Below are 25,000 nucleotides of genomic sequence, written 5' to 3'. Positions count from 1 at the left end.
TCAGCGGCAGGTCCTTCACTCCTAGAGGGAGTGAGGGACCTGCCGCCTCCAAATTGCCGCAGGTGCCGCCCCTCTCCCTTGGCCGCCCCAAGCACCTGCTTGTTAAGCTGGTGCCTGGAGCCGGCCCTGGGCCCAATGGTACCGAGCCTTGTGAGAGTGGAGTTTCCCAGGGCAGCTCTCAGGCCCTGAAAGAGTTCAGCTCATGGAGGTGAGGGCCACAGGGGGTGGGATGGGAGACAGCTGAGACAGGCTTTGAGCACCTGAAATTAAGTCACACAGTAGTTTGGCAATGGACAAACACGAATCCTTCCCACCCCACAAAATACAGCATCATGGCGCATCCCCAGCTCCATTCTCACCAGCTCCCCCTCAGGGCCACCAAAATCCAAGTAGAGGTTCCTGATGCCATCATCTGCAGACACTCTAAGCTTCTCAAAGGGGTAGAGGAACAGGGTGCGACTGGAGCCTGCCTCCTCCCTGGAGAGAGTGAATCCATTTTCATAATGGACTGTGAGCTTCACCTCCTGGCCATTCAACATGCAGCCTGCACAGAAACAGAGCACAGACCCTCAGGAGCAGCCAGCCAGCTCAGAGAACATGCCCCCAAGCCTTCCCCCCACTGCAAAGACAGAGCCTGCAACCGCTGCACTGGACCCTGTGTCCCAACATTAAGAACATAAGAATGGCCAGACTGGGTCAGACCAAAGGTCCATCTAGCCAGTATCCTGTCTTCCGACAGTGGCCAATGGCAGGTGTCCCAGAGGGAATGAACAGACCAGGTAATCATCAAGTGATTCATCCCCTGTCGCTCATTCCCAGCTTCTGGCAAACAGAGGCTAGGGACACTATCCCTTCCCCTCCTGGCTATTAGCCATTGACGGACCTATCCTCCAGGAATTTAGCTAGTTCTTTTTTGAACCCTGTTATAGTCTTGGCCTTCACAACATCCTCTGGCAAGATGTTCCACAGGTTGACTGTGCGTTGTGTGAAAAAATACTTCCTTTTGTTTTAAACCTGCTGCCTATTAATTTCATTTGGAGACCCCTCGTTCTTGTGTTATGAGTAGGAGTAAATAACACTTCCTTATCTACTTTCTCCACACCAGTCATGATTTTATGGACCTCTATCATATTCCCGCTTAGTTGTTTTTTTTCCAAGCTGAAAAGTCCCAGTCTTATTAATCTCTCCTCATATGGCAGCTGTTCCATACCCCTAATTATTTTTGTTGTTCTTTTCTGAACCTTTTCCAATTCCAATACATCTTTTCTGAGATGGGGCGACCACATCTGCACACAGTATTCAAGATGTGGACGTACCATGGATTTATATAGAGGAAATGATATTTTCTGTCTTATCTATCCCTTTCTTAATGATTCCCAACATTGTTTGCTTTTTTGACTGCTGCTGCACATTGAGTGGATGATTTCCAAGAACTATCCACAATGACTCCAAGCTCTCGGTCTTGAGTGGTAACAACTTATTTAGACCCCATCTTTTTATATGTATAGTTGGGATTATGTTTTCCAATGTGCATTACTTTGAATTTATCAACATTGAATTTCATCTGCCATTTTGTTGCCCAGTCACCTAGTTTTGACAGATCCTTTTGTAGCACTTCATACTCTGCCTGGGACTTAACTATCTTGACTAGTTCTGTAACATCTGCAAATTTTGCCACCTCACTGTTTACCCCTTTTTCCAGATCATTTATGAATATGTTGAATAAGACTGGGCCCAGTACAGACCCCTGGGGGACACCACTATTTACCACACTCCATTCTGAAAACTGGTAATTTATTCCTACCCTTTGTTTTCTATCTTTTAACTAGTTACTAATCCAGGACCTTCCCTCTTATCCCATTACATCTTACTTTGCTTAAGAGCCTTTGGTGAGGGACCTTGTCGAAAGCTTTCTGAAAATCTAAATACACTATATCCACTGGATCTCCTTTGTCTGCATGCTTGTTGACCCCCTCAAAGAATTCTAGTAGATAAGTGAGGCATGATTTCCCTTTACAAAAGCCATGTTGACTCTTCCAACAAATTACGTTCATCTGTGTGTCTGGTAATTTTGTTCTTTACTATAGTTTCAACCAGTTTGCTTGGTACTGAAGTCAGGGTTACCGGCTGTAATTCCAGAAGTGACCCCAGCAGCCCTTTTTAAAAATTGACATCACATTAGCTATCCTTCAGTCATTTGGTATAGAAGCTGATTTAAATGATAGGTTACCAACTACAGTTAGTTCTACAATTTCACATCTGAGTTACTTCAGAACTCTTGAGTGAATACCATCTGGCCCTCATGACTTATTCCTGTTTAGTTGATCAATTTGTTCCAAAACCTCCTCTAATGAAACCTCAATCTGGGACAGTTCCTCAGATTTGTCACCTAAAAATGTTAGCATGTTAGATGCGGTGGGATCTGATTACTACAGAGAATTCTTTCTTGGATGTCTGGCTGGTGAGTCTTTCCCACATGCTCAGGGTTTAGCTGATCGCCATATTTGGGGTCGGGAAGGAATTTTCCTCCAGGGCAGATTGGCAGAGGCCCTGGGGGTTTTTCACCTTCCTCTGCAGCGTGGGGCATGGGTCACTTGCTGGAAGATTCTCTGCATCTTGAAGTCTTTAAACCATGATTTGAGGACTTCAATGGCTCAGGCACAGGTTTGATACAGGAGTGGGTGGGTGAGATTCTGTGGCCTGCGTTGTGCAGGAGGTCAGACTAGATGATCATAATGGTCTCTTCTGACCTTAAAGTCTATGATTCTATGATTCTAAAAAGAATGGCTCAGGTTTGGTAATCTCCCTCACATCCTCAGCCGTGAAGACTGATGCAAAGAATTCATTTAGTTTCTCCGCAATGGCCTTATCATCCTTGAGTGCTCATTGTGAGCACAAGGGCAGAGAAGGGGTCTACTCGCCCTTGGATAGGTGCAGGAGAGTGACCAAACTGACCTGGATGTGTGTAGTGAAGGTGAAGCATTTCCACACTAGTGCACCGGCTGTACCATTAATGCTACAGACTGGGCCAGCGTGAAGTCAGGCTGCCCATGGAATTGCAAGGGACACATCTGCTGCTCTGTGAATTCACGCAGGAGCATTATTTGAGTCCATGCCATTGTGCACCAAGCCAACAAAAGCATCGCTGAGGGACACCAGGGTGTTTCCTGACTCCTGGATGAGACTGGCAGTCCCCTTTGTGGAGCCGGGAAATTCACCATGCTGCCGACAGCTCAGAGAGCACACAAATGGAACCACTGCACAGAAAAAGGGAAGAGACTGGGGACCGTGCGGGGTTCAGAGCAGACACGTCTCTGGGACAGGGATGCCGTCGCCTGCTACAGCTAGAACCAAGGAGCAGAGACTGGCAGATGTCGCCGAGGGAAGAAATACCACAGGAAAGCCAAAGCAGCAGCATGGTGAGGACACTAGCAGAGGAAGCATCTCAGAAAAGCAGAAAGCCTGGGATTTCAATCATGTAACTAGATGGGTGCAAGACGACTAATATCCTGCTGGAGCCTGGGATGGTGTGGGTGTGTCAGACACTCTGGCTGTGTCCCAGGACAGCATGGGGGCAGCTCAACCTGGAACATCCTTGAGGCCCCAGCATGACACAGGATCTGCGCCCAGGAAGAGCAGGATTGTTGGTTTGTGCCTTCACAGCCTGGCAGCAAGAGGGGCGGGGAACATAGGATGAACTAACTCACCAAGAATGCACAGGGCGGTGGCTTAGCCTGTCAGTCTAGGCCTGCCTTCCGCTCTCCAGTCCCTTTCCGAAACCCATCTCATCCAATACTTAAACGTGAAAAGAAAGCTCTCTGGGGTTTCTCTGCTCCCTGTGGACACAGTAATGATCAGAGAGACCATTAGTCTGTTCTGGACTCTCCTATCAAGGGGAACCTGCGAAGGACAAGACGTAGGTTTGGGATGTATAAAGATGCCCTGAAAGCATTTTTAAAAGTTGTTTTTCTCTGTTCGTCATGCTATCATGGCTATTCGATCTTTCCGGGAGGACTCAGGATAGAGTATGAGCCTTTTTCAGGCCCTAATGTTAGAGTGGGACCTGAATCTTCACAAACAGCTTTTCTCCCAACTAACTATTTTTAGGCCTTTGAGTTAACAAATAAAACTGTGCAACAGTTTCAATAAAAATCTATTCCCACCTCAACCAAATTTTACTTGCATGGCATATCAATCCTACCAGTTCTCCAGACATTTGGAGTCTCCCAGGAAACCAGGGTAGGTAAAACTTGAATTTCCAAGGGGAAAAAACCAAGTAGATTCAACCCCCCACATACACACCCCACAGGCCTTTAACACATTAGAAAGCAGCCAAAAAGGGACAAGTCCACCACTCCCCCCTAGATTGTTACTTTTTGCCCAGATTGCCTGCCACATCTAAGGCTTGTGGAACTTGTTCACTCCCTGTCAGCAGTCGTGCATCAGGTCCTGTTTTTGAAGGACTTCAAGCAGTTGTGTGCAGTATCAGGGGACTTGCATTCGTCTATAGCAAAGGGCAGGCAGGGTGTGCGGGGTGGGGAGAGTCTGAAATGTGTGACATCACTCAGGTGTTTCTGGTTCACCTGTGAAATACTACAAGACCAGCCAAGCCTGCTCTCCCACCAAGTCTTCCCTTTGCTGCCATGTCTAGCCCTGGTTTTCACCAGCCAGATTTCTATTGCTAAACCAATCAGCAGTACATTCTTGGGTTTTGTTTGAAGGAGTGTATATCATGCAAACAATACGAGACTATTAACTGCTCCTTAGCCTAACCTCAAAAGAAGCCCGTCACTTCTGCACGGTCCCAGCGTGAGCAGCTTTCCCTAGCACACAGCCTATTTTTCAGATGCTCTGTTTTTGATGCCTAGTGGCATTTGGAATCTTTCCACTTGTGGCAGCAATTTTATTACCTCAACTGGCACCATACAGGGCGCTGGGGTGCCTGATACATCACAGAGCGCCTACTGCCAACAAGACAGCTGCCATTACAGATGCTGAAAGATAAGGCATGCGGGGGAGCAGGCAGACTGCACAAGGGTATGGCCTTTAGGGAGGGAGCTCCAGATGGAAAGAACTGGCTGAAGGGCGCCTTCACACAAAACTCTCAGGACCATCATGCAGAGGGCTGTAGTAGTGCTTGTGAAAGGTGCTGGCTCCAAGCCAATATTCTCCTTGCAGCAATTAAGCCGCTATTGCAGCAGGAGGGAAGCTGGCCTGACACCTCACGTTAGCTTTTCCCAGTTAGATGACTGTGGCAAGCCTTCAAAAGGGGGAAGGACTTGTAGAATGGGTGCTATTCTCTTCTGAACACTAGAGGGAGCTTTTAAGCCATAGGTAACAGACTGACCCAAACCCCCCTCTCCTCAGCCTAGATGAACTTCGGTTTTGGCTGTTTCTGTCTCTCTGCTGTTGAGCCCTCTCCCGCCCCCAAGCTGGAAGACTCCAGCTAGCAAGGCTGAGACTGGGTTTTTTAAGTGCACAGGGGCCACTTCACATCCCCCCTGGCTGGAATGATTTCCCCTGCCCAGGGCCGTATTGCCCAGCTCCTCTCTGTTCTCAAGTTTACAGGCAGCCTCACATGTTCGGAATGCAGGAACAAAGCCGGCTTTCCCAGCGCTCAGCTCCAGCTGCATGCCAGAAGCATGTCTCAGAATCACAGATTCTGCCAATCACACTGTGGTCACGGCACCTCCGGATATTAGCGACGCTGTCCTTACCCTAGGGAGATGGACCAATGGCCAGAGTCCAGATGGTTAACACTTTCCACTCAGGCTTGTCTGCCTGTCAAGAGAGCCACACATTCCATAGAACTCAAGAAACCAGCACACACTTGGCAGTGCCGAGGCAATGAAGGTATGTTGTGCACCACCAGGGGCTGAGAGAGAACTGGCTTCCTTTTGATTAGGCTGCTCCACTAACCAGTTAGGCGTGAACAGTAATCAGCCTTCCAGTTTCACTGCACTATCACCATCACCTCACACTAGCCTCAGCTCCAGTGGGACACTGGCCATCTCTGAGCACATGAAAGCACTCAGATCTTCCCATGTAAAGAGATAGAGAAGGGCAAGGGATTCACTCCAACTGTACCTGGGCTTTGTTAGAGACTAGCAAGAAAACCTCGGTTATAGCAGAGGACATCCCTCATCCAAGACCCAGAGCTCCGTGCAGTCCACATGGCCCCACCGTGACCTCCTGTGTGACCACCGTGACCTCCAGAAGTGCAGTCACTGAGCCGAGACTCCAGGCTATGCAGTTTAGCCTGAACAGACTGGGCGCCTTAGTGTTAAGTTTTCTACACTTACTTTTCTTGTGTCCCTCATGAGTCTTAATTCCAAACCACGTCCCACAGCTCTCTCTTGCGTGTTTGTGAAAGGTAGGCAGCCCCCATAGGCCTGACTCTGCTCAGCTAGGGAGAGCTGCTGAGACCCCGTCCCAGAGGGTAGGTGATCAACTGATTGCTTGGCAGTTGAGCAACTCAGGAGGGAGCAGCGGGGTTGCAGGCAGACAGACCGTTACTGCCCCCAGCGTACCTACGGACACCTCCTTTATCAGCTCCGCAGCAGCATGGCAGCCCTGAACTAGCATCCTGGTCCAGGAGGAGAGGTCCCGATGCGTCTCCACCCTGAAAACGTGCATTTCAATGCCCTGGCGAGAGCCTGTCCTCGTTGCAAAGGTGAGCTCGGATCCCGGAGAAGGTGATCTGCGCCCGGAGCCAGAGTGAACCAGCCTGCGGATCACATGGGAGAGCAAGAGGGACGTTACTCAGAGAAGAGGGAAACCAGTGTGACTGCATCGTGGCCAGGGAGACATCGTTCTGGGACACTGCTGCTTCCCAACGTGGGGGGGAGCAAGCTGTGGTTCATTAATGAACCTCCATCATGGGGCCGGGAGGGAGGGCATCAGGCAGGGGGAGGGAGGTCTCCATGGGAGGATGCTGCTTTTGTTCATTCATACAGATTTATTGGCTGGTGAGTGGCCGAGCTGTGACTTATGCTGCTCCTAAGCCACTGTTTGAACCAACTTGCTCCTGGACAGTGACCTGGGGAAGCCACATGCATGGGCCACACAACACTCGCCTTTCCCCAGTGCACACATCCAACATCCAGTCATGCGCCACAAGGGGAAAACCCTGCACCAACCAGATCAGCCACTCCCAGCTTGATCCGCCACCACCTCCCATCACACACAGCCGATGGACCTAGGGGCGCCTCAAATCTGTCCACCAGAGCAGCAGCCAGGCAGTGATGGAGAAGGTCAGAGCAGACTAGGGAGACATTGCTCCCAGGCTAAGTGAGGCATATTAGACACACAGGAGCAGTGCCCAGGGGAGATGGGCGGTAACACAATTAACACGCTAGTTAAACTGCTCTCCCCTTACATGTGCAGCAGGCTGGCAAAGGCACACTCCTTAGTGCACAGGACTGGGGGTTCTCTGGGCAGATGCACTAGAGAGATGCAGCTAGCTCCCCTCTGTCCTCTCAGCTGGTGCAGCCAAGGGCTGCCTGGAACCAGACAGCTGGAGCCCAGCTCTGTGGAGGTGACAGGTGACAAACTGAGCAGCCACATGGCACAATGGGCAAGATGCCCTGCATCTGCAGATGCCAAGAAGGGATCAGCCTGTTCCAGGAGGCCCCAAGCCAGATGTTATAGAAACTCTCAGGCTAGAGGAATGTTTCCCTCCTATGGTTCTGGCTGCTGAAGACTTGGCAGGGAACATGAACTGATCCAGCGGCAGGACCTGCACACGCCCCTATGGGCGTCACAGGGAAGCTTGAGCAACGGATGTGAACACGACACCAAGGCACCACGGAGCCTGCTCAGGCAGGCCGAACCTTTTCTCTGGCAGCATGACAGCCCCTCCAGCTCCCAGCAAGGCAGGACTCAGGCTGCTAGCAAAGTAGCAAAGCCAGGAGGACTGGGAGACAGGGCTAGAAATGAAAAGGTACGTAACCAAGAGCCCCTTCCCAGCTCTCAAGAAGCCCAATGCAAGATGCATGCAGACATCTCACCATGCCGAGAGCCTGCAGCCCCTCCTATGTCAGTGGGCCCCTGCTCTGATCACAGCAGCTGCGCTCCCTGCCCCAACAACAACTAAACACTCCTGTTTTGGAGGCTGTAATGGCTGTTTGAAATACAGGCTTGTCAGCACACCATGCTCTGCTCCCTTTCACTTGCGGGACAGGTGGCAAGAGTGGGCCTGGGAGGAGAACACACATGCACCCTGCCCCATAGATCATCATGGAAGGAGTTAGCAGGGCAGTAATGACACTGAGGTCTCCACAGAGAAGGCTAAAGCTTGGCATGGACTCCAGCAGGAGCACATGCTTTCTGCAGATGCTGCCAGGCAGCCAAGACTGGTTTCACCAGTCCTTAGCTCACCAGCACCTCCCAGGGATACCCACGCTGGGCAGCCTGATTTCCAGGTGAGCATTAGCTGTTCATGGTATTCCAGTAGCCAGAGCTTCATGGTGGCCACCTTCGCCTCTTGGTCTGTGCTTGGGCCACAGGGCTGGGTTCTGTGTGGGACTGGAATGAACGCCATGGCAGGGCTGGGAGAGGCAAGGACTCATTCTCTCAGTGCTCAAAGCAGGAGTGCATCAGTTTACAGAAAGACTCTTACGCTGTAAGCAAACTCCTCAGGAGCTGGAATGTTTGCAGCTCTGTATTAGTGTTTGAGTGCCTACTGCTAAGTCTGTCTCATCCTTCAGCTTGAGCATTCCGTGTCATTTACGAATAACGTCACCATCTTGCAGAATCCCTGAGAGTTTGAGATCCCTTTCCCCCAATGCCCAGTGCCTTGCTGGCTTACGGCTCCTGGGAGGGCTGGGCCACACACGCTGGCTTATTACAGGGTTGCTCTGGGCTGCTGGCCACATTAAGAAAAAGAATCAGAGTTATGGGCCCAACAAGAGCAACTGGACGAAAGTGGCCTTTTACCAGGTGATTTATCAGAGGCCTGCATTGCTGTGTGAGCGAATGGGAGCCAAAACCCAAAGCCACTAGCGATGGTGGCTGAGAGGGATGGCCTGAGCACAGCTAGCCCTCCCCTGACTCTCCCACTTGCTACTACGAAGAGCAGCCCAGTCTCTGCTGATTTGCCAGAGAGGTAATAGCTACTGGCAGTCCTGCCACTGAGCAATGTTTGTGGGAGGGCTGCCTCGGCTACTCTGATCGGTACTCCCCCAGCTCTCGCTGGCCAATCACAAGAATGATTTGCAAACTGTGCAGGGCAAGTGCCAGTTTCCACCCATCACCCTTGGAATGCAAATCCAAACCCGACAGTTACTCTGCAGGTGGGACCCCTCCCAGAGCAGTGGGATTTGACCAGGTGGAAGTCGTCCTACACTAAGGAAATCCTGTCACTGCAATGGAAGGAAGTTCCAGGTTGCAGTCGAAAGGAAAAGCAGCCCAAGGCTTGGAGCAAGGTGGCCGACTGACTGATAACAGCTAGGGAAGTGACTGGGCTAGTATTCAAATACTCACATCCTAGGGTCCTGGCCCACCAGCAGTGATGAGTGTGCACTGGCGCTCTCATCTCAGGCTCAGCACAGAAAGAAGCAGGGCTCTCACATGCCCCAGCTAGGGTTGCCAACCCACCCGGTTTCACTGGGAGTCTCCTGGAATCAGGCTCTATCTCCTAGAGGCTACTGAAGCCAAACCGGGAGATTTGAAGCCACTAAAAGTCTGGCAGCACAGCGGGGCTAAGGCAGGCTCTCTGCCTGCCCTGGCCCGCACCACTCCCAGAAGTGGCCAGCACGTTCCTGAGGCCGCAGGGTGCGTGTGTGTCCGTCCGCTGCCCATGCCCCGAGCACCAACTCGGCAGCTCCCATTGGCCGGGAACTGCGGACAATGGGAGCTGCGGGGTCAGTGCCTGCAGGCAGGGGCAGTGTGCGGAGCCCCCTGACCCTCCCAGGGGCTGCAGGGATATGCCAGCTGCTTATGGGAGCGGCACGGGGTCAGGGCGGGCAGGGACCCTGCCTTAGACCTGCTGAGCCGCTGCCCAGGAGCTGCCTGAAGTAAGCACCGCCCAGCCGGTGCCCGCACTCCTCACCTTCTCCCGCACCCCAACCCCCTCCCGCACTCAAACTGCCTCCCCCAGCCCTTAGCCCCCTCCTGCACCCAAACTCCCTCCCAGAGCTTGCACCCCACATCCCCTCCTGCACCCCAATCCCCTGCCCCAGGCTCAGCCCGGAGCCCCCTCCCACACTCTGAACACCTCTGCCCCAGCCCAGAGCCCGCACCACCCCCTCTGCCCCAGCCCAATGAAACTGAGTGAGGGCAGGGGAGAGCAAGCAACGGAGGGAGGAGGGCTGGAGTGAGCGGGGTGGGGCATCAGAGAAGGGGCAGGGCCATGGAGCGGGGCAAGGGTGTTTGGGTTTGTGTGGTTAGACAGTTGGCAACCCTAGCAGGTGAGGAGCTGTTGAGAGGCCTATCAGCAGCAAAACAAGGAAGGACCCAAGCTATGTTATTCCAGCAATGCCCTGGCTGGAGCTGTGGGCTGAGGAAGCTGTGGTTTAGCGGACTGAAGACTGGGCAGAGGCCAGAGGTTTGATCCTAGCAGTCAGACTCACTGCATGACACTGGGGAAGTCACGTCCCAACTCTGTGCCTCAATTTCCCCTGAAAAGCTGCATCTTTCCAAAGTGCTTGGAGACTGGTGGTTGAAAAGCGCTAAGCGGGAAAGGCTTTCACTGTACGGGGTAGGGTTTAGGTCATCAAAGAAATGTCCTTCCAGGCAACTTGGATCTTACCTGGTAGCAACAAGAGGGTAGCTATGGCAAGGTGATGCCCATGCGTCTCTTGTCCAGGGCATACAATCATAGAGCAGCAAGTCCTTCTCTGTCATAGCCATGAGGATGGGCCGCCACTGCTGCCTTCCTCCATCTAGTCTAGCCTGCAAGAAGGCGAGAGAGCGGTTAACATGCAGTCCAGGAAGCAGTGTGTGCTGCCCGCCGGGGGCAAAGGATCCTCATTTGGGAGCATCTAAGATCTGCAGTCTGGGGCCAAAGGACATTCCTGAGTAGTGCATCTGTTAAGGAAGTCACAATGTGCCAGTGGCAGAGGGGAGAGGAGCCTGAGTAACAGAGCAGACGGGGCGATGTAGACTAAGGAAGGGAGTAGTGAGCCGAGTTCGGAGTTTTTCTACCCTCAGTTCCTGCCTCTCCCTCCCTCCTAGCAGCAGAGCCCAGTGCCTCCCCCTCTCCATGGGGCACACTGGGATCAGGCAATGTGCTGTAGGGCTCTTGTCTGACCTCATGTGGAATCAATCCATGACGCTTGTGCTCGCCTCCCCTCCCTGGGTGAGGCGATCTACTCAGAGAGATCAACAGCACTAGGGCAAAAAATAACCTGGAAAATTAATGAGAGTGGATTTCCCTTCACGCCTGGAGCCAGGCCCTGTCTGAAGCAAGCAGCATGTTGTTGTGCCGTATGAATAACTTGGCTGTGGAGTGGCGCCCTAAGAAGCAGGCACCGAAGAGTCTAATCTGACTCTGGGTCAAGTGGGCTCTTTATTACTATGGTGTGGGAATGTGTTAACTCATCATCTGAGGAATGCCAGCAAGGCACTAATGGGCCCAGCCATCCGGGAGATCCCATGCCAGGGAGGCCACAGCTCAGCTCTTAACAGGCCAAGAAAACACTTACAAGGTCAAGGATAAACTGTAGCTTTGGGATCAGCAAATTCACGGAAGGGAAAGTCTGGGACTATAGTTCTAACTCCTCGGTGACTGGGCAAATCCCATGGTCGAGGGCTCATGCTGCGTGGGCATCAGACTGACACTCAGAACCTGCCGCGCAGATCCCTCCCCGGGGCCACCACTAGATGCGGTCAGTCAGTCCTGATCACACAGCAGCTGGGAGAGCTCAGGCCTTTCGACAGGATTCACCACCCCAGTGGAAAGCCGCGCAGGGTGAGCACTGGCTTCCACCCACTCAGACTATCACCCATCACATGAGGGCAGGGAACAGGACAGGAGCACAGCCCAGAGGGTATAAGCCCAGCTTGCTGTGAACCTGGCCAGCCCTCTCTGGGCTCCTGAGGTGGAATGCGAAGTGCTTCACAAATGCTTCTGGAGTCGCAGACTCCTCTGGTAAAGCCATCCCAGCGTTCCAGGTGTGGGGACCACGGGCAGCCACAGTGCCTCCTGCAGCAGTGGGACAGTGAGCACAATCGACCCCGACCTGATGTTCCAACTAATTCCTTGTTGTCACAGCAACACTTCGCAGGACACAGTCCCACTGGCCCGTGGGGGATCATCCCATTGGAATAGTGGTCTGCCCGTGTGGAGAGAGGCCTACCTTCCTTTAGCTGTTAAAATGCTCACCTGCCTGAATACCTTGTGGGAGGCTGTTCCCATTGCTGGGTTTTCTGCACTGCTGCACAACGTACAGCCCTTTAACTCTGCAAGGTTGCGGTTTTCATACTGCACACAGGAGGAGTGCATTGCTTGAGAATATTTACAACAGAAATTAACCTTTGCAAACCCTGGGAGTTAGGTCAACATGACCCCTATGTCAGACTGGGAAGTGGAGGCAGAAAGTCACTGACTTGCCCAAAGCCATGGTCTGTGGCAGATTCCAGACCTAACTCTTGGCCATGTGCTTTAGCCACTAGCCCATGTGTCCAACAGCTGACATCAAGTGACTGGCTTAAATACACAGGACATTCCGCCCCCACAGACTCTCCTTTGTCTCCTCTTATCTGCAGAAACAAACGCTCCAGGCCACTCTGAAGAGGATCTAGGAAGCTTGGAGCTGCCAAACGTTTAACATCTTTAACTGGAAACTGAACACAGCCCTGGGAAGGAAGTGCAGGCTCCGTGAAACGTGAGGGGGTTTCATGTTCACAATGGTTCAACACGTAGCTTTGCTGGCATTAGTTTCAGGGCCCAGCTGCACAGCAAAATAGTTGTGTGCCTGGCTGAGCACCAGGTTATGGGACCTCAAGAAAAGTCCATGGACTTCACAAGATTGAACCCGAACTGTCCCTCCCAATGACCTGTGAGGAATGGCCTCTGCTTTACCAGGTCTTCCTACCCACAACAACACTTTGCTTTGCATAGCGCCTGGTACCCAAGGATCTCAAAGCACTTCAGTATAAGCAAGTTACTTTTCCTAGCTCCAAAGAGGGTTCTCAACTCCATTACTAGATGGACAGAGTGGTCGATTTGCCACAGCCACGTGACTCGGTGACAGGGCTGTGCACAGACCCCAGGTCTCTGCTTTAACCATCTTTCATCCCCATTAAGATTATGGCATTGCCACCCCTTTCCTGCCAGTCTAGTTATCCAAGGGATGCATGCACAATGGTGCACAGATACCCAAGCATCAGGAGCTAGAAAGCTCTGCCAGCCTAGGATCAAGTGTGAAATTGGCACTTGGAGCATGAACTCCCACCTAGAAAGGAGGCGTTTTATTGCACGTGGAGGGCAGTAAGACAACTGCATACGCATAGCGCCTTTAAATAAAGAGGAAGAGCATCAGGTGAGGTTTTGACTAAAGGGGAAATGAATTATTGAGAGAAAGAGGACAGACACTCAGATGGGAAATTCTGGAGCCCTGTGTGCATGCAAAGCTGCTGACTGAAGCACCATCCTAGTGCTGCTAGGAATGAGATCAGGCTTGCACTGACACTGCTGAGAATCAGAACAAACCCTGCACACAACCCGTCCACAACAGGCATGGGAAGCCTGTGAGGAGGTTACAGCCCTGTCTACAACAGGCAAACACTACTACAGCACATGCCCCTGCAGGGTCGGTAGGGGCCACACCTCCAGAGGAGAGGAGGGTTACCGGAGCTGTGGCCTGCCGGGCAGAGATGAAAGCCGTCTCTGAAACATTAATTGGGTCAGGATGTTTTTAGGTAGAAGTTACATTTTCAAAACTGGATTGGCACAAATCCCTCCCTGGACAGGTCTCTCCCACAGCTCCGGCTGCCATTGGATTCCATTATTGAGCTGGCTTCTAGGCTCACAGTAGTAAGTGGAGAAAGGAGAACTGAAAACACACGAGCCGCTACCAAAGTGCTGTAATCTCTGCAGTGCTGACCTTCTCCCATGCCTGCCAATGAAAGCTAATCTCTTCACAGCTACACCTTAAGCAGAGTGCTAGACTGCACTGCTACCACACCTGTAAAAATGAGTTCTACCCAAATAAGGTCAAGACAGCAGGAGCCCTCCATCTCTGCATACCTGTTCCGCCAGCCAAGCGATGTGTTTGACCTCCTTGCTACTTCCTGTGGCATTGTTGGCACCTAGCATGGCATTGAGTTCAGCCAGCACCTGAGGGAGGAGGGCCATGATGTTGGTGTGGATGGCCGTGAACCAGGAGTGTGCTGTCGCTGTGTCTTTGCACCGCAGGATCAGGGTGTTTCTGCTGTCTGGTGAGTGCAGCTCTATCAACCTGAATAGGAAGAGAGAGAGCTAGGCTGAGAAGTGCAGCCGGGCTAAGGCAGAGGGGGAACGCGGAAGCCCTGCAGCAGACACACCCTACATCAGTGGGGTTTGGCTCCCCAAGAAAAGTACACATGAAACGCTCAAATGAACCCTTAGCCCTTTGGTGTTTGCTAGGGAGAGCCCCTGGCTGGGGTCATCTACGAGCAGCCCAGGCAGCGCTCACATAGACTTCACCACAGGGACGGAGGGTAGGGCAAAGTTGGCTCTGTGGCAGGATGGAATTCCAGTGCTGCGTGGCAGAACACTGTCTGGAAACTCATCTGTCCAGGTGCTTATGAGACCCGCAGCCCCGGAGGCGGTGACGATCCCCGCTCTGCTAGGGCAGGGGGATGCCTCGTGAATCATCCTCTCCCTCAGCTGGCTGAGAAGCTGTGCCACTGATTAAAAGATTACAGAGCTTTCTAATCTTAGCTGTCAGGCAGCCCTGCCAGGAGCTGATGCAACATCTGAGAGCTCAGGAAGTAAGCGAGCACTGGCCCAGCGCTTGCCGGCACTCAGAGGGTTTGGGAGGCAGCTCAGCATCCCTCAGAGCAGCGGGGGTGCCCAGCCCAGATCCCTGCCTGGCTTCTCACCCAATTGCTCATGCACAGGCTATTAGAGAGACAGATACTAAAGGGCGAGCTGGCATCTCTTCCCTCCCTGGAATGCAGATGCAGCACACAGGCTTCTCACCTCCTCTGCCCTTCAATCAGTAGCTACAGAACCCAGAACAGACTAGCCCTGCCAAACTGCTGCAGACACATCTGCTCCTTATGATGCCTAAGTCAGGACATGATGGGAGCGCTCTGAAAGCCAACAATTCCCACCATCAGTTAAAGCTGACGTACCTTTCTCCACAGTTACCTTCTTGGATCTGGGGATGCGTGCATAGTACAGAGCGGCTATTAATTAGACTGCTGGCAAATCAGGAGCCCAGCTGGACTTAGGGGGCAATCACCTGTTGACAAGCAGCTACAGGGATGAGATTGTAACCGCGAAATGTCTGAGATGGGCTATTAAGTGGAATGGAAGTTGTACAAATGCCACCCAAAGGCAAGCTGCCTACCATCCTCTTAGCACAACAGAGAAGCAGGCGTGAAGCCACAGAACACGTAGAAACGAGTCCATGTGCTTAAAAGTACATTGGGGCTGGCTAGCTTTGAGACAGGAGCGTGTGCACCGCTCCTCGCGGGAAGCCACCAGTGTGCAAAGTCAGTGCAGAATCCTGCTGCAGAACTCCGGAGAGGCAGCAGATACAGCGTGACAAAAGCCTTTTGCAGCCGCAGCTTATTTCCACCTGGATGAGCGGGGGTTGTGTAATTGGATTTGCATTCTCCAAACACAGGCTAAATGCAGTTCACTCTGATCCTGATGGGAACCCCAGGACAACTCTCTGCGCCCTTCCCACTTGCCTGTGCTGCAGGACCCTACACAGGGAATTGGTGCTGCCTTTGTCTAGGTCCAGAGCACAGCTCAGACCTCTGGTCACACAGCTCCTCAGAGGCTCACCTCCTTGTCAAGTCCTGGGAGACGGGGAGACTTTGCGCTTGAGTCTGGCTGGAAAGTTCTACTTGCCAGGGTGCTGCTTGCCTGGGAACCCAGGGGTACAGACTGGCTTAGTAACCAGCAGCACTATGCAGTGAATTGTGAATGGTATCAGGAAGCTCATGATCTCAGCACACATCGCTATGGTGCTAGCCCAGGGACAATCCTGGCCCAAGCCCTTTATGAACTGCTGCTACTTTTAACGCTTTCTTGGTACCAGGCCGCAGCTTTGGGGAATGCTCCAGTGCTGGAAATTCAGTCTTGCAAGGACACAGAAGCAGCACAGCAGATCCAGACACTTGGGGTCCACCACACTGCAATAAAAGACCTGTGGCCCAGCCATGGATGGCCCAGGTCAGCTGACTATGTCTTATGGGGCTAAAAATTGCAGTCTAGATGGTTGGGCTCAGGCTGGAGGCCAGGCTCTGAGACCCTCCCCCCACATGGGGTCTCAGTGTCTACACTGCAGTTCTTAGTGCCACAGCCTGAGCCCCACGAGCCAGAGTCAATTGCCCCAGGGTCTGGGACTCTGTGCCACGGGTTCTTGATTGAAGTGTAGACGTACCCTTGGACTACACTCCTCATCCCACACAAGCTACAGGGGAGGCATTTCGAGCCCTCCAGGTCAGCAGTGTGCATGTCAGAGCTCACTTGGCTTTCCACAGCTATGCAGACTGGGTTGCTTGCTGGCTCTCCAAGGACAGACAAAGCCATCATTACGCTCTTGGCCACTGTTATTTACACTGACACTGCATTCTCTCCCAGCTCCAGTATCCCACTCCCATTCTCGGCACTGGTGCCAGTGCCAAGGGGCTTTGGATAGCTCAGCCCCATGAAAACCTCCCAGCATTAGGACATGGTGCTGAAAATGTCTGTGCAGAGCCTGCACAAGCACCTATGCTGGCACGAACTCCAGCAGTGCTGGAAAGGGTGGCTCACCTTACACCAGCACGTTAGCCTCGGGAGTGCGAATTGCGCTGTGGAAGCGGTCTCTCCCAGTTGAGAACAAATACTGTTCTGAGTTCAGGACATACGAGCAGTTAGCTCTTACTCGCCCATGTACATTTCTGGCAATTTAATTCCATGGGCATTCTAAAGAGACGCTGTTTTCCTGCCCCGCCCCCCCCGTCACGTTAGTACTGAAGCCATTACGGCTCTTTCACATGTCCACCCACCAACGCACAAGCGTGCCAAGTTGTGCAGCTTAAAGCAAAGGGGCAGATGACTCGGCAGAGATGGCGTTACATTCCCCACCACCTAGTTAAGAGGAGTCTGCAAGGGAGATTCTGCCCTGTTCAGAAAGGGACGCGCAGGCCGGAAACCTTAGTCGTTTCCATCGTGGACCAACTCTGTGCCAGGACAGAGATGCTGGTGGGGCAAAGGTACCAAGTCAAACTATTCCTGGCCAAGATCTTCTCATGGGAGCATTGAGGGAGAGTCCTGCAAAAGGCAGCCTGCATGCTGCAAAAACCCTGTAGCTTGGCCATGACTGTTCCCAAGAGTTGAGTGGGAGGCAGCCTCCCAGCAGGGATGTGTGGGCAGCATGGGACGGTGAAGGGACACCACCTTGGAAACTGGTCCTGCAGTAAGTGTCAGACCTGCTTGGCCCAGGAGATCAGGTAATCGGCCCTACACAACCGGGGCAGCACAACCCCCTGAAGATTAAGTACTTTCTAGCTATAGCAACGTCCCCATCAGTGACAGCCTGACAGTATTTCCCTGGTTCCTAGCACCCAGGGGAGGGCTTTGCATAGGTAATGACAGATACAGGGAAAACAAGGGGAAGTGATTAGTGTCATTTCCTCCCTCTAATGACAAACCCGACTCTCAGAGCTCAGCAATGCAACCCCACTCTGCATGGCAGGGCCCAGCCACCTCCTGGGCAAACGGGGAATCAGTTCAAATGCTCAGCAACACACTGAGAGGAGAAGCAAGTTCCAAGCAGCAAGTTTCCTGCAGCAGAGCGCAGTTTGGGACATCACTGCTTACCCAGTACTGCCAACCAATGCTGCTCATTTGCCCCGCCTCCATGCCAGAGCCTGCTCACACAGGCCACGCCAATCTGGCTCCAGAGGCCTCATCTGTTTTTACAGAATTTAACCTTTCCTTTTAACGAAGCCCAGGTGGTTGAGGAAATCTTTCCAGATGCACCCAACAGAATCTGCAGGGGTGAACTACAGGTCCAAGGGCCAGTTCAACAGGTTAACTCTGAACCCTGATAAGTACTGGACAGATACACAGTTGTCAACTCTCTTTTCAACAGGAAAGTGCAGCTGCTCTGGGACCATGGACTAGGTGTGACATTCCAACTCTGCCCCCAGCTGGACATACGATACAGCCACTTGGCAGGTACAAAGAAGAGGTGGCAAGGGCAGAGAATGAAAATAAGCACAACCAAGATTCCCCCCCCCCCGACACACACGCACCCAACAGGATCACTAATAGCCTCTAACTGCCCCCAACCACCACTCACTGGCAGGACTACATGCAATACCGCCCCCACCTGGCAGGTGTGTGACAGGGCAGACGGGCGCTACCAGAGCAGGGGAAGGTCTGGGTGAGATTCAGCCCAAATCCATCTCAACTTTGTTTTAGAAGAAAGTTAAACTGCCAGAAAGGCAATTTAGATGTGGGGATTTGCATCCTTCCCTGAGCTGGAGCCTTCTACCCCAGGAGGACAGCAAAATGCAAACACTGCCTGTCCCACGCAGCAGCCAGCCAGCTGGGGGGAGGAGAGGCGCTGAGTGGAGAGACCTGGTTGGTAGCCAAACCACTGAGAATTTCCTGCAAGCTGCAGTTACGATTTGATGAGTGAATCAGGAGATTGGCCTGAGGCGCAGCTGTTCCCACCCTAAGTCTCCTTTAGTCCATCTTCTGCTGCTTAGCTGAAGCTCGAGCATCGTCTCCAGAGCCGATCCCGGGGACACGGACCAGCAGAGGAACTGCCATTTCCGCTGGAGTGTGCGTGTGGCGCAAGGCCAGGTATCTTCTCCATGGAAAGAGTTCAACACGCAGATTAGCCAAACATCCTGTGGACACCCAGCCAGCCAGCACCTCCCAAAAGGCACCAGGAGAGGACACTTTGTCTTCAACCAGACGCTAAACACGCAGGCGTTACACGTAACCTGGCTGCAAGCAGAGACACAGCTGAACTAGATGGATCACAACCCCGCTTCTCCAGACGCATCTCTGCTGTGACTGCGAACGAGCAGCAGTGGGATCTGCAGCATCTATCTGCACAGATGGCCCCTGTGGCCATGGACCTAGATGCTCCCCTCACCTTCCCACCCCATGTGTGTCAGGCGCTGGGTCATTCAGCTCCACAGGCCTCCCTGTGGGTGTACAGCACCTGGCACAACGGAGCCCTAACTGTGTTCGGGACCCTGGGTGCAAGTTAATACAGCCAAAGGAGGAGCCTTGCACTTGTATATCACCTTTGACTCAATCCACTTGGGTCACGTGCACTAGTTAAGGCTCCCAACTCCCACTTTGTGGCAGATAAGGAATAACCACACCCACCTATGAAACAGCTACTTCTGGGGTGGAACGCAGGCTCCTCACTGAACGCTTTGGGGCAGGAAGTCAACACTGCCAGATCCTCCTGCAACTGCCGGGGGGGACTTATGTGAAATAATGACCCCTTTATAGCACCTCCCAGCTGAAGAGCTCAGCTCTCCAAAACCGGGCCGGTTAACCCTCACATCACCCTGCAAGTGTAGGAGGGTAAGAACTGGCCCAGGGAAGTGACGTGACTGTGCTAGGTCAGAGGAGTCTGAGCTGCAGGCAGCGTTAGAATGCAGGTCTCCTGACTCCTAGCTCTATCCTCTACCCAGGCAGGATCAGCACCCCTTGAGATGAAGTTACCTGGCCGAGAACGAACCAGCGGCAGGGTTACCACCTCGAATGTCGGGAAGTACAAACAGTCAGGCCACCAGCTTCACAGCTCACTCAAGGCAGCATCAGCCTCTCTTGTAGAAAGCCCCATTGCTGCTGCCACAAAGTCAGCTGCAAAGGCATTCGCACTGCTGGGGGACCCAGCGCAGACCCGACTCCCACCTGTTCATCACAGTGATAAACAGAACAGCTCCCCCCACCTGCCTGAAGGAACAAACCCATGTCATTGAATCTCTCGCACCTAAGGGGGCCTACAAGGGAAGAGAAACATCTGTGCCCTTTCCTGACATACAGCCAAAGTCTGGTGTGTTTTTCCTGGTTGGTTTTGCATCAGGAATGCAGGTGTCTCATATCTGCCTTTGTTTGCTGGAGGATTCAAAACAAATAGATCTAGCAGGACTTTGACATCACAAGGGCTTGCAAGTGGGGGGGGGGGGAAATCAAACCCTGTTTGTCTTTGTAAGCACCCATTTAACTCCAGCTCCTATGGGCACCTGGGAGAAAAGTCTCTGAAAGACTCAGACACTCCTACCCCCATAACTAGGGCCTGGGACACTCCTGCAGTTCTCTGGCCTCCCAAGAGCCCTCCAGGAAAACAGACACATGAGGCTCCACATTCCTGACATTCAGATAGAAGCCAAGCAGAAAAAGCAGCTTTTTAAAAGTCTTCCAGACTCCTTTACACATTGCAAAGCAGCCAAAAAGGGATCATTTCTCACCTTGCATGTCCCGCCAGCCTGTGTCAACACTCCTCCCTGCACCCAAAATGCCAGGCAGATAGGCCCAGAGCAGCCTGCTACACGCCAAGGCCTCTGTCTCCCTAGGCTCCAGCTCACCTGTTCTCCAGGTCCGGCATGCTCAAGTTCCTGGCGGCGAAGCACATTTTCAGAGGGATCACCTTCCTGTCTTTGGTGCCATTGTAGTGCTTCGGGGAGCCGGAGTCCTCACTGCCACTCAGGCTCGGTGACTGGGGAGCTGCCCCGTCCCACGGGAGGTCTGACACCAGCGACGGCTTCTTAATGTAGGGAGTCACTTCCCGCATGAACTTCACTAAGAACAGAGGTGGGAGAGGAGAGTGTTAGCACCTGAGCTGCCTCAGGAGGGGTGCACAAAACACTGCATGCACCTGCCCAGAAAGGTAAGGCAGCACCTGCAGATCTGTGCAGCCCAGGGCAATGTGCCGACTCCCCCACCAGCAGGGAGCAGTGGTCTGCACTCACTGTGAGGGCAGTGCCTGCCAGTGGGGGGGAGGGAGGGGACACGCACTAAACAGGCCTCAGAGCATGGTCTCCTGCGAGGACCAGAAGTCGGCTGCTAGGGATCTAGCTTAGACTTAGAAGAGTTAGTTGCTCCCACCTTCCAGTGAGGACAGGTGAGTGAACCTGCCCAGCTAGCCCCTCATATGGATGCGTGCAAGCTTTTGCCCCTCTCCTCTGCAGGTCGGAGGGGGGGCACTTGCCTGAACTGTCCTAGGAGGATGTAGTGTCACACCCCCATTTGTCGACAAGCTCTCAGCTGTCTAGCAGCAGGATGGGAAATGGTAAACACATTTATACACTATTTCCACAGGGGGAGGGTTCCTCAGGACTGTGGGTGACAGGAAGCTGGTCTCTAGGCATGCTGTGAGGACAGGAAAGGACTTGCTTGTCTTAGATGGAATCAGACTGCTGCTGCCTCTGCAAATACAGTCCTAGTGCTCTGCTCTCCCCACTCATGGCCTCAGGGGGAGCGGGGTGGGTCTCAGGGCTATGTCAGCAATGGTCTCTGGATAGTGAAGCCAGAGGGTTACCAGACACAGAAGGTGTTTTATGGACACTTCCAACTCCTCCTTCCCTTGGTCATTCTGCCTGCACACGTTTGCCAGAGATGAGGGATGGCCCACTGGTTCAGTTCCCTGCTCTGCCACAGACTCCCTGTGTGACCTTGGGCACGTCACTTATCCCCACTGTACCGCTGGGGAGCTGAGGCTAACTGCCCTGCCTCACAGGGTGCATGAGGAGAGAGACAGGAAAGACTGAGATACTCAGATACTACGGTGATGGGGACCGTGTCAGTACCCTAGAGACAGATCAGGACACTTCTAGAATAGATCCTCCAGCAGGCACATGCTACAGCCTGGATGCTTAGTGACATCACCATCAGCTACAGCACTGATCAACGAGGTGGTACTGCCATTACCTGACCTCACCAGCTGGAATACTAGTTCAGAGTGAAGCTAGGCACCAGCCAGCTCCTAGACAAGCGATCCAGGAACACACACAGGGACTCTGAGATGTGGGTTCTAACTCTGACTTGCTGTGACCCCCTCTGAGCTCCAGTCTTCCATATGTAAAATGGAAGCAGTTCCCTAAGTGCTACAGTGCAAAGAATTACAGCCTGACTGAGATAGGCTAGAACTTGGGAGTTTGCTAGAGGAGTGAGGGTTGGGGTCATTGGCTCTCCATACCATCCAGATGGGAGCTTCCCGTGTGGCACCCAAAGGAGGAACTCTTCATGGCTCACAGAGTGGGAGAGGCTCCTAAACACTCGTGCACGGGTGGAGAAGCTCCCATCTGGCTGCCGCAGGGTTCCCCAAGCTCTGTAAGAGGAGCTGTGCACTTACGAACCCCACACATGCCTAAAGGAAGAAACTTTAGCTGCTTTAAGGTGCAAAGCTTCCCCTGAAGGCACCTATTCTAATCTATGAAAGTTCTAACACTTAACGCCACCTGCACCAGTCCTCATCCAGACCAATAGATTAGCGTGTCATACACTTACAGCTTGTATAGGGAGAGTGCACTGCACACATGAGGTGCTCCTGGCAGCCCCCCCACAATCTTCCCAGATGCCACCCTCACATCTCCCTCTATTGTAGGGACTTGTGCATTCTCCCACTGCCAGGAGTTGTGCACTCCCCATTCTCCCACCCCCAAACCAGAATCCCCCCATCCTGTACCCTGTGGTTGTTATTTGTCTGGGTGTCCATAAGTTAGTTTCTCTTGGGAGGACAAGAAGGGCTCTCCTTACGCTTGAAGGCCTTCATCCAGTTGTTTGATCCATAGACAATTGCAGAGGTGCTTGAAGCTAAACAAAGGACAGGGGCTCCATATACTCCCCATTTCCCCCCTTTCAGTTTTCTGATTTTCCCTGCAATCAATAGGATTCTGGCCACGGCTGGCTGGAACATTCCCTGCAATTTTGGAATTGATTGGCTGAAGCGTTCAAAAGTTACCACCCCGCAGACCGACAGAACCAGAGTGAATGGCCGCACAAGCCCAGCCAACCAGAACAAGTTTGAGTTTCCCCTCAGAGTTCTGAGTAGGAAACTTCTCAAGAAATTAATCAGCTCAGTTTTGGACCCCTCATGTCACCCAACCCTCTTTTCCAATTTGCCTCACAGGATTCCTAGGAGAACTAGGCTGGTGGCAGAACCCAGCTGAAGTTTTACAGGTGGGTAGGTTTATTTTGGGTAAAATTTGACTGAGGGATCAAAAACCTGCTTTATAACTGGAAGCTGCCTCCGCCTTTAATTCTCAGCCTCTCATCTCAGCACGTGACAGTACAAGCCACATATTAAACATCCTTCAGACATCAGGATTTGGCTGGGAAGAAGGAGAAACAGCAGCAGCGTCAAAGAGGATCTTTCTTCCCCAGGTGATCAGGAGTGGAGCAGTCATGCACAGTGCTCCCTTTGGGGAAGCCGGTTCTCTCCCTGAGCAGCTGACCCAAGCATTTAAGTGCATGGCCCTCCGCTCCCCTTTTGCTTTTAAGGGAAGAGCAGAGCCCATGGGCTTTAGTAGTCTCAGCCCTGAGTTTTCACTCACTGCCTGCACGACTGCGCCATCTCCTCAGGAATGGAAGGGGAAACAGGAGCTCAGAATATTATCCAGCTGGAAAGGAAGGAAGTGCAGCAAGCTGCAGCCCGATGCAGGACAGACACGGATGGCTGCAGCTGCCTGTCTCCCCCAAATGGAACGGGCCAGCTACCGGGGGGCCGGGGATTCAGTTGAGGAATTCCAAGGTGTTTAGAGTTGTCCTAGCAAAGGAACCAAAAAGGCACATTTCTGTAATAAACTGAGCCATCTGCTTGAAGTATAGCCCGACCACTGCCCCGGAGACCACAGCAGCATGGGAGAAAAATGTCCCTTTCAAATGGCCTCATGCAAGACGAGCCACTATTAAAAGGGAGCCTGAGGAGGGAAGGGTCAAACCAGGAAGCTCAGTCTAGGTGGCCTCTTTTCTAGGTCTGGTTGTGAACCTGCCCTGGGACCCATGGGCTACTGAGAAACTTTGATCACTCCCCGGAAGGGCAGCTCCCAGACAGCCTCAGTGACACATGCTTAAAGGAATAGCAGCAAGCTCCCAGGTGACCCAGCAGGCAGGGGGCCCACCCCAGAACGGGGCTGCTCTGGGAATCTGGGAGAGAATGGTCTATCTGCAGGCCAGCTGCACAAAGAAATGGAAGCAGGCCTGTCAGCCCCCTGGAAAATGTGACCAGGGCTTTGCATAGGGAAGTGTTAAGAGCAAGCTGTTCCCTTCCCTTCCTATAACCAAGCAGTGGGGAGGGGGGAGCTGGGGCACGGAAAGTATATAGCTGCAGAAAGTTTGGATAAGTATCTGAACCTCTGGATGTGCTTCCCAAAGCAAATGCAGGCTCTGCAGCTGTTTGGCTGCCAATGACTACACTAGCATTCGCCTTATACTGCGTAGGATATTCTCTGAATTTGGGTTCAGCATATGATACAGCATTTAAACAATGAAGTAATTTAGATTTTTAAAACCACAGGAAATTCATGGTTCAGGCCAATATGGTCCCCGACACTCTCTGCTGAGGAGGAGAACAGAGTCCAGACAGCTGAGTTATAGTTCAGAAAAATCGGAGCGACCTGGGAAATGCAGCTCTTTGGTATTTAATTGCTTTGTTTATGTCAGGGATGAGTGTGTCAGAGGCTGGAAGGGGCACTGAATTCTGGGATTTATTGGAATTTTTAATCATTTAATTGTTTCTCTGTCTCAGCAGCTTCCTGGACCCAGAGAAGCTGCGTGAAGCCACATTTAGTGCACACACCAATTCCTGATACACAACATTCTGGGAAGTTACTGCATACATCAGCTGTCTGCTTATTTGTGAAGAGGGCTCCAGCTTCG

The 25,000-nt window shown here is 52.5% G+C and overlaps 1 protein-coding gene across 1 annotated transcript in view; it reads right to left on the bottom strand.

The window, feature by feature from the left end:
- Positions 1 to 25,000, bottom strand: part of LOC113409373 (beta-2-syntrophin-like) — a 49,316-nt gene that overhangs the window by 1,324 nt on the left and 22,992 nt on the right. Inside the window, exons 2-6 of the mRNA XM_026663200.1 lie at positions 20,710 to 20,923; positions 14,192 to 14,402; positions 10,751 to 10,893; positions 6,531 to 6,727; positions 360 to 544 (exon numbers count right to left, since the gene is read on the bottom strand). Coding sequence (XP_026518985.1) covers positions 360 to 544; positions 6,531 to 6,727; positions 10,751 to 10,893; positions 14,192 to 14,402; positions 20,710 to 20,923 — 950 coding nt within the window. The remainder of the gene's footprint in view (positions 1 to 359; positions 545 to 6,530; positions 6,728 to 10,750; positions 10,894 to 14,191; positions 14,403 to 20,709; positions 20,924 to 25,000) is intronic.

Source organism: Terrapene carolina, unplaced genomic scaffold, assembly GCF_002925995.2.
Source record: "Terrapene carolina triunguis isolate 2854851 unplaced genomic scaffold, T_m_triunguis-2.0 Scaffold32862, whole genome shotgun sequence".
Taxonomy (NCBI): domain Eukaryota; kingdom Metazoa; phylum Chordata; order Testudines; family Emydidae; genus Terrapene; species Terrapene triunguis.
This window is presented reverse-complemented; position numbering and strand designations above follow the sequence as displayed.